At 39.1% G+C, this 10,097-nt stretch overlaps 1 protein-coding gene across 1 annotated transcript; it reads right to left on the reverse strand.

Annotated features, from left to right (window-relative positions):
* Positions 1–429: 429 nt before the first annotated feature.
* On the reverse strand, positions 430–7,367 carry LOC103023753 (transmembrane protein 200A). Its single transcript, XM_007236521.4, has 2 exons — positions 7,142–7,367; positions 430–2,651 (listed from the first exon to the last, which is right to left on the reverse strand). The coding sequence occupies exon 2, from the start codon at positions 2,644–2,646 to the stop codon at positions 1,807–1,809; it is 840 nt and encodes a 279-aa protein (XP_007236583.3). The 5' UTR covers positions 2,647–2,651; positions 7,142–7,367; the 3' UTR covers positions 430–1,806.
* Positions 7,368–10,097: the final 2,730 nt, after the last annotated feature.

Below are 10,097 nucleotides of genomic sequence, written 5' to 3' on the forward strand. Positions count from 1 at the left end.
CACAACCAATTTTAAAAAGCTTTAGTGTACTATAATATTTGAAACATAAGGCTTCACATTTATGGCATTAAAGACGTCAAGGAAGCTAAGACTTAACAAAAAGGGGCGTGTATAATCTTGGCCTCCCTGGTACTGGTAGGTCAAGGAAGTCATCTTACAGCTGATGACATATAAGTTCTCACTATAATGAAGAATGAACCCTGTACATCTGACTGACTGATGATCAGAACCACTCTTCTAAAGGCAGCAGTGGATACGTTAGTGTCTACTAACTGCAGAAGACCACATCAAATCTTTTCCTCTCCTTTTTCTAAATGTGTTGCAGGCATGAATGTAAATACAATAAAACTTGTAAGACTTTTAAATCATTTAATTTTTAATGATTTATTTGTTTTAATACAAAAAAATACAATACATTTATTTTTCTTGGTTGTCCAAAACAGAAAGTATATTCTGTGTACATAGAAAAGCAAAAACAAAAAAAATAACTTACATATAATTTTTTATCTTAGTTATCTAAAGCCCTATCCGGATGGGATTCGTTTCTCAGGGGTTCCTGGGGTAATTTTCTCTTTTATGGAGGGTCCTCTGTGATTTTATTTACATACAGAATGACCATGTACGTGTTTTTCTCAGACGTCCACTACAGTTTTTCGCTGAACTCCGTGGTCCTCCGGTATTTTAAGTCCCATCCGGACGCACATCTCTGAGTTTCGTCATCTCCTGTTTAATTAAATAGCTATTTGTCCACTGCCATGCACTGTCATTACACTTTAGGCGCGCGTTTCCATGGAGATCCACGTAAACACAACAGCAAGTGGAAATGGAGGAGCTACTGAAAGAGATGTCACGTGACCAAGAAAGCCAAAATATATATATATATATAAAAATTACCAGTCTCAGTTAATTAGGTTTAGAAAAACTGGTCCTCCTGTTTTTTCAATTGCAGTCCGGATGCAAGAGTTTTATCACTGAGTAGAAGTGTGAAACATTTTTCACAGACGTCCCCCTGAGAAACTAATCCCATCCAAATAGGGCTTTAGACTCTCGTTATGGAATTAAATGTCTTTAACATTAGCCTACATAGGAAGTTTAGAACATAGTTTTTGGTTTGTCCCATGAAAATGCAATTTTACGATTATTGTTGTAAATGTTTTAACTCTTCTGAAAAAACATATATTGCTAGTTTAACAGCTTGATTAGCACAGGGCATGCTTTTTGGGTTAAATTTGATGATTCTGCAAGACCAAGGTGGTCGACCAGCGTGACCAAGAAGCCCAGAATCAAATGAAACATACATTATGCTCTCAGGAGCTGGTTAGTATAGACTATGTTTTTGCCTGGGTAACCAGCTTTTCAATGACCTTGACCTTGATCAAATACCAGCTTAGGCCTTATGAAATATGATATTTCTTTTGGCACTGGAAATATTACACCTACTGTATTTTGCTGCAAAGATGTTCATAGACAATGTAGGTGTCTACATTGTGTTCTATATTCATTGCATGTAATATACAGACACACTCACACAGAAGGCAATGTTAGCATTACTGGTAATTACTGGTCATTCCATCTTTTTGCATGTTTCTGATCAGGCCATGATGTTCTCATCTCAGTTAAATGAAAGTTCTGAAGGCCAGCAGCCTTCTTCTGAAGGTACTAAGCAGAAGATGTGAAGCCACAAAGAATAGGCAGGAAATTGTGGTGAAATGTGAAAGCTTTATAACAGGAAACAGAAAGTTTAAAAGAAGGTGGAGGAGAACTTTCAGGCGTGGTCAGATATTTCACCATTCCTTTTTTTGGTGCCTACCGATCCTCAACCTCTCTGTAACTAGATTCCTTCATTAGAGCGGAAGTGGAATGCTCTATTTGTGCCAGTCCCACTTTTGTCACTGTGGCCACTGTAACACTTGTGCGGTAAGTTCTCTCTGGAAGGGGTGGAGCTTCTGGGCAGCTTATAAGGCAGTTGTTGAGCTTGATGACCGGAAGGGTCAGTGTAACTATGGCTCTGCTATCTGGGGGAGGAGACGCCCTGTCCAGGTCAAAGTTATCCTGGCTGGAGTTGGACGAGTCGGAGGGGGAAGAGCACTTTAGAGTAGGAATGGCCATCTGTTCCTGCAAGCAGTGGATGTTGAGCTCTGACAGCGTCAGTGCGTCCCTGCTGATAGTTGGTTCTATCTCTGGGTATGTCGTTGAGTTGGTGTCTAGAGGCCTTTCCCACTCAATAGATAAAGGAATGTCTTGGTTTTCTGCATTCAGCCTTTGGTTCTGGTCCTGGTTCTGGTCCTGGTTCCGGTCCCGATCCCAGTCCCGGTCTCTGTTCTCATACAGGAGTGTGTTGGCACAGATGAAAATGAACAAGCCCACTCCCATGATGATGGGACCAACCAGTCTGAGTTTCTCAGCAGCTGTTCGGCCAGTCGGGGTGTGGTGTGACGGTGGTCTCCGGGTACGATGAGGCCAGTAGCCGCCCACAGCCACACCTATTCCTACAAGCAACAGCACACCAGCGAAAAGCACGCAAGCTCCAGGAGCCGAACGCAGACGCAGCCCACCAATCATAGGCCCTGGATTCTTCTGAGGGACTGAAGTGACCAACTCCAGGTCTGACACGCCTTTTACCGTAGACTCATCCATCTCAGACATTCTGCCTGTGAGAAAGATGACAAGAAATGGTGCAAGTATGATCATGTTGATGTCATAGATGTTTTGAGAATGACTAAGGTTGCTTCAGTCAAGTCACACAGACAAAAGTAATAAATACAACCATGAGGTTAACTCAGAGTAATTGCCTATTACCAGAGACATTAGTAATGAGGAACAAACAAGCACTGGTTTAAATATGTCTAGGTGCTCTTGCAATGCTCATCCCAGCGTTCGTTAAAAATTCTATCCCTCAGCAAAGAGAGCCAATCAGCTTGCTGTAGGGGTTGTGTCACCACCTCCGTGGTGTGGAGATGTGCGCAAGCGCAGTAGCTATAACACCCTGAATAATCAAACGTTTTTGTGCATTATGGAGCCAAATACTTCAAACTTCTCACAAAGGTTTTATCATGATTTATTTAAAATAATGTTGTAAAAAATGCAAACTGATACTCATTCAAACATATAGGACTCTGGTCTTGTAGATATGAGTGGATATACTGTTGCTGCCCATAGGCATCGCAGAGATGGCCATTGAGTTAACTAACCTGCCTATAAAAACTTCAACATTACCCAAGAGACAGGGGTGGCAAATTCAGGTCCAGAACATAAAAATCCACACCAGGATTTTGTACAGCCAGCAGCCAGCTAGCACAAACAAGGAGAGCTATCATTCAGAATAATTTGTCATCTATTCCAAGTAGTGCCCTTAAATTACATACCAATCTCTATACTCAAACAGTGAGTGTATAAGTAAGTCAGTAGGAAAACCATTTTCAGTGGTTTCCAAAAATATGGTGGCAATTTTTCCCACAATGCACCACAATACATAGTTGACAAATAATGATAGCTCTCTCAGACAGTCTTTTTTTTTTATAATTTTATTTCTAATTTTTCCCATTTTCTCCCCAATTTACACGGCCAATTACCCAACCCACCCATTAGGACTCCCCCTATCACTAGTGATACCTCAACACACCAGGAGGGTGAAGACTAGCACATGGTTCCTCCGATACATGTGAAGTCAGCCACCGCTTCTTTTCGAGCTGCTGCTGATGCAGCATTGCCGAGCAGCCAGCGCGCTTGGAGGAAAGCACAGCAGCTCGGCTCCGGTACATCAGCTCACAGACGCCCTGTGCTGCAGACATCACCCTAGGAGTGATGTGGGGAGAGAGCAGGGCCAATTTTGCTCCCTCTGAGCGCCGGCAGCTTGATGGCAAAGCTGCATGAGCTGGGGTTCGAACCTGCGACCTCCTGCTCATAGTGGCAGCACTTTAGACTGCTGGACCACTCGGCGCCCTTCTCAGACAGTCTTAGACAGGATTCTGAGGCATGGCTGAATCGAAGTTTAGTAACTAGCCTTCTGTTTTATTTAGCAACAATGCTAACAGCTAATGACAACATATATCTAATAGGTGTATATCTATATCTCATATCTAACAGTCAGCTGTTTATACTGTTTTCATTTGGATTCAGAAACCTTTATTTCTACACTGCATTTTAACTGATACATACAGCTCTGCAAAAAATGAGGAGACCACTTCAGTTTCTGAATCAGTTTCTCTGATTTTGCTATTTATAGGTATATGTTTGACTAAAATGAACATTGTTGTTTTATTCTATAAACTACGAACAACATTCCTCCAATTCTAAAGAAAAGTATTTTTATTAAAAGCATTTATTTGCAGAAAATTAGAAATGGCTAAAATAAAAGATGCATAACAGATGGCTAAAAAAGATGCAGAGCAAAGAGAACAAGTTCATATTCATAAAGCTTTTTTTTTACTATTTATAGGTTTATATTTAAGTAAAATTAACATTGTTGATTTATTCTATAAATTACAGGCAACATCTCTTGTCTGTAACAACATTCTCCCTTCAGACCTCAAATAATGCCAAGAATACAAGTTCATATTCATAAAGCTTTAAGAGTTCAGAAATCAATATTTGGTGGAATAACCCTGGTTTTTAATCACAGTTTTAATGCATCTTGGCATGTTCTCCTCCACCAGTCTTACACACTGCTTTTGGGTAACTTTATGCCACTCCTGGTGCAGAAATTCAAGCAGTTCAGCTTGGTTTGATGGCTTGTTATCATCCATCTTCCTCTTGATTATATTCCAGAGGTTTTCAATTTGGTTAAATCAAAGAAACTCATAATTTTAAGTGGTCTCTTATTTTTTTCCAGAACTGTATATGTATAAAACAATAACAGTATAGTGAGTTTATTCAATCTACAGAAAAATATGTGTTCCTCCTCAATGAAAAATTGAGTTTGCATTAGTGTGTACTCACTCCCTGGACTACTCTATATAATCAATGTGTTACATTTCAAACACTAGCAGAAAACAGCTGAGAATTAGGGCAGCCTAATAAGCCTATTGAGTGCCCTCTCAGCTGGTCTAAAGTGGTCACTAACTCTGTAGCCGGAGATCTATCATGGCGCAGAGTTTAGCTCAAACACTAACATGAGGCCTTATCTAAACACAACCCAGGCCGGGAAAAGAGAACAAGAACAACAAATTTAATCTGAGAATTCCAGCACAATAAACACAGGCCAGATCTGGAAATGCCTTGTTGGGAGAATAAGAGTGAGAAGAAAAGAAAAGAACCCTTCTTCAGATTTCTCATTCTTTTACACACGTCTGTTCACTGCTTAAAGGACAGTCCTGTAGATCAGATTTACGCTAGATATGGTGGGCTGTGGTATGTTCAATATGTGAATAAATAAAGCTGAATTCAAAAAAGCATCACATGACCTCTTTATTATTTCTGCATAAACATGCATGTGCAGATTAAAAGTCTAGTTCTGGACAAAACCTTCATCAATAGCAATCCTCCCTTACACAACTAAGACTTTCATAATGGATTAGGGATTTTCCATGGATCAAAAAGGAATAGAGGCAGAGTCTTCCCTGTATTCCTATTAATATGGAATTATTGACCTATGTCTCCCCCCTTTTCCCTTATATAAACCTATCTATCTATATATCTATCTATCTCTAGAAAGAGAGAGAGAGAGAGAGAGAGAGAGATGTGCAGTCATTGTTTCTGCCAAAATCAAATGTATTAAAAAGAGTTTATCCTGAGTTTATCATACCCACCTTTCCAGCTCATCAAATGTATTGGAAAGAGCCCACAGCTCAATGCTGGGGATCTTTATACCCCTCCCAACTCCAGATAGTCCTATTCTACTGGAAATACTGCACATCTGTGTACCTCTGCACATCTGTGTCAGCAATGGATGCTACTTAAAGTAGCTTAATGCATTCATTATAGAAGGGGTGTCCACAAACATTTGGACACATAATGTTTGCTATACAAATATTCTATAATAAAAAGAAGAAGAAGAAGAAGAAGAATACATATTTTATTTGTACAGTTATGTCTAAAATTATTGTTGATTCCAACATTCTTAAGCATTACAATTGAGCAACGTTAAATAATGAATTAAATAATGACAATTACCAATTATTTGAGACATTATGTAAGCATTTAACAATGTTCATTACTGTTGTAAGAACTGTTATGTGTGATCATTGTGTTACCTTATTTACATAGTGTAGAGAACAGCTACAATGTTCAAATGATAAAGAAAACTAAAAACTAGTGATACACTGAATATTCAACCAAAATTATTTAGCCAAAAATGTAAGTAAAAAGAGTAAAGGATTATATGCTAATATACTAAATAATACTGTCCTTTGTTGATTTGTTTGCTGGGGTGTTAAACATGTGTCCAATACATATTTTTAATTTCTTTGAAAGGCAAGAAAAAAACGGTTATTTCTTTAAAGGTTATTTATTTAAATCTTGTGATTTTATTAATTCAGTATTTGGCAGTCAGCCTTCAGCCATATGTATCATACTGTCTGATTTCATTTTGGCCATCATTTCTTCTTTTAGTGCATACCTAGTAAAATTGACAAAAAATTAAGATACATGGATGTATGTTTTCATATAATGGCTAGCATACATATAACATATTAATACTACAATTAAAGATCCCTGCAGATTATTTGTAGATATGTGAATAAATGTAGACTATTCAATAAAAACTCATTAAACTGTCAAATGTTAATCTGCATTAAATGAACATTGATAAAACTTTGATGAAATAAAAAAACATATCATCGCTGTACAGTAAAAAAAAATGTATCTCCTAAAATAGGAAGAAAACTAATAAAACTAGGGATGCACTAAACTTTCAAAAATACTTTGTGTTCATTATTTGGTATTTTGGCCTTCCAACAAATTTTCAATTTATTTGTTGTTTTGTTTCGACTCAAATTTTTCATTTTAGTGCATCCTTAAGTAAAAATGGAAAAAAACTGAAATACAGGTTTTTCATTGGACAGCAGCAGTGATATAGTGGATAACTTACATAAACATATAAATACTACAATCAGAGATCCCTGCAGATCTGAGATTCTCTGCAGGTTTGAGATTCAGACAGACTGTTAAATAAATTTAGGTAAAATGTCAAAATAATCCCTACCTTTAGAGAATATATGACTTGTAATAATAATTCTCTGTTTCCGCACTCAGTCCAGTCCAGGTAAAGGTAAATCCAGGCTCAGTTTGGTCCATCCCAGGTAGAGTCAGGCTGCAGAGCACAGCAGAGCTCCATTACATCAGTCTGATTACTGAGCTGCTTCACACTCTGCACTGTGGATGAGCTTCCATCCTTCTGCTCCTCTAACTGACAAGAGCGACAGATGTGCACACAGGGAGTGAGTTTAACCCCGGTGACGTAGAAAATAGAGAGAGAGGGAGGGGGAGGGAGGGAAAGAGAGAGAGAGAGAGAGAGAGAGAGAGAGAGAGAGAGAGGGAGAGATGACTGGGTAAGGGTCATGGGAAGATTTGTACAGGCCTGCCTGGTCCCACGGTGGGCATGCTGACCTATTCTTAGAGCCGCCTGGGATTCAGGCTTATTTTACACACCGGCTCTTTGTGGTCACTGTTTATTATTCTTCTCCAGACGTCAGATTAATCTTTATTCCTCCAGCAAAGAAAGTGCTTTTCAAATCTGAAATCATACCATTCAAATCTCAGCTGAGACTCAGTGAAATGTCCTCAGCTCTGAGGTCACAGCACTGCTGTACGTTAAAAGAAGAGCCAATTCCAGGAAAGCATTACTGGAATTTCATTAGAACATGGCAGCGTTTGATTGATAGTGTTTTGAGGTTTAGTGTGGTTCTGTTTTGTCTTAAATATGACTGTATCAGTACTGAAGATCAGCTTAAAAACACTGGCATTTGGTGAGGACTGTATGATTACTGTATAAAAGGAGGCCCTAAATAAAAGGGATAGCATTTCTGTTCCGAAAATACACTTGATTTAACTCACCTGATAACTGCCAGGTTTAGTAGGTGTGTAATAAGCCCTATTTGGATGGGATTAGTTTCTCAGGGGGTCCTGGGGTAATTTTCTCTTTTTTGGGAGGTCCTCTGTGATTTTAATCCCGTCCGGAACTACCATGTATGTGTTTTTCTCAGACATCCTCTGAGAAAATAACAGGCTGTTATTTTCTCTGCTGTTTCGTCACATTTAATAAAATAGCTTTATCACTGAGTAGAAGTGTAAAATATTTTTCACAGACATCCCCCTGAGAAACTAATCCCGTCAGGGCTATAGCAGGGAAATCCACAAAACTGTGCAAGAATCTGACCACCACTGCCTATCCCTGATTAGTGACATCCTATTTGAGGGGCACTAATGGTGATTTTTCCACTGTATTGTAGCTACTTTACTCAACTTACTACATTACTCGTTTTCACAATTTGGTTTCTCAAATCTGGTACCTGGTTTGTTTTCCACTTTCATAGCTTCCTCCCATAAGTGGAGTTTTATAACGCAAATTTGGGAGTTTGATCCACGCCCTTACTCCTCCCACTCTCCAACCTATATAAACCATCACTTCCTCTCTACCTGTGTGTCGAACAACCTCGCACCCACCACCTGCCAATCTTCCTCCTTAATTTATTTTCCGTATTTCTTTTTTCGTATCTCTTTGTGTGTGTGTGTGGGGGGGGGGGGGGGGGGGGGGGGTGGCTTCAGCTTCACAGTTTTCCAGCAAAGCTGCCCCGAACTCCTGCCCAATCATCTGAGTTCGCCCCCCTTCCATTTTCCTTCTCTTTCAGCCAAGGGCGTGGGGAAATACCAGCAAATATAGTAGTTGACATCACATAATACCTTTATTACCACCTTCAGAGTGAAGACAGAAGCTGTGTTTTAAAGCCTGGCTGCAGTCGAGGTAGAGCCAGTCCTTGGTAGGACTGTACTACGAAGAACACTCCTTCTTAGCAGCCTTTTAGTAGGCTTTGGTCAGGCTTCATGTTGATGTCCCTGAAAAACATCTTGCATTTGCATCTCAAAACTCTAAAAACTCTAAAACCATTTTACAATGAACTTTCATTTCTACCACTTTTTATTTTCCCTTTGTGTTGTATTGATGCAAAGTATTGTCGGTAACCAGGGGCAAGGAATGATACATCAGCTGCGTCCTTCATATCAGTCTGAATATCAGCTGCATTTCTTAGTTCTATCAAAGTGTCGTTTAGTCTGGAATTGCCTTCTATGACGTATTGGCTGAGGAATAAAGTCTTTAGGATGCAGCTTTAGTGTCGAGTTACGGAGTCTGCTAAATTAATCTTCAACTTATGGTCTCTTGTGTCACATAGAGGGGCATCATTTGTATGATGGTGTTTTGAGGTTTTAGTGCGGCTCTGTTTTTGTCTTAAATATGACAGTATCAGTACTGAAGATCAGATTAAAAACACTGACCTGACTTTTTTTTTAAGATTTTGCTTTACAGCTGTCCAGGCTAAGAGTAGTTCTGAATATTTTTAGTTTTCTAGACGTTACCCTAAGTTCCACACTTCCCCTTAACTGCATTTGTTTACAATTTAAACACTTAAAATGTAGGAATGCTTGAAACATTCTGGTTTATCCTAAAAAGTTTTCTGATCCTTAGCCACTGACTGTAGACAAGCATGGACACAATGGTGTTTCTCAAAAGTGAATCAACGCAGGTCCTGCACTTCTGCTGGCTGGTTGTAATATTCTGCTTATATCCACCCCTTCCCATAGGTTTCAGTGATTAAAAAAACAGCCCATTTCCCCATCTCATTTTTCTCCTCTAAACTATATTTCATCTCCAGCTTTTATGTGCAAATAATGACACATTTTCCATCATAAGAAGGCAGCATTATACTTAGAAATAATCTGATTGACAGCATTGTCTACAGGACCTTTATGTTCATTACATGAAGTAGCTGAGTTTTAGTGAGGCAGAAAGCTAGTCAATTATACTATTATTGGTTATGCGGTTTATTCAGGCTGTTGGTAGCATTTACAAACACTCAGCCTACACATAAAATGTAGTGCAGTGTGGTTAGACATGCTGGACTCTGTAGCATTTGTACATTGTCTCAGACAGAATTTTCTTAACA

This window comes from Astyanax mexicanus, chromosome 1, assembly GCF_023375975.1.
Source record: "Astyanax mexicanus isolate ESR-SI-001 chromosome 1, AstMex3_surface, whole genome shotgun sequence".
Lineage (NCBI taxonomy): Eukaryota > Metazoa > Chordata > Actinopteri > Characiformes > Acestrorhamphidae > Astyanax > Astyanax mexicanus.

Bases quoted from the DNA above. Each gene is read 5' to 3' on its own strand.
- LOC103023753 (XM_007236521.4), bottom strand. From the start codon at position 2,646: ATGTCTGAGATGGATGAGTCTACGGTAAAAGGCGTGTCAGACCTGGAG.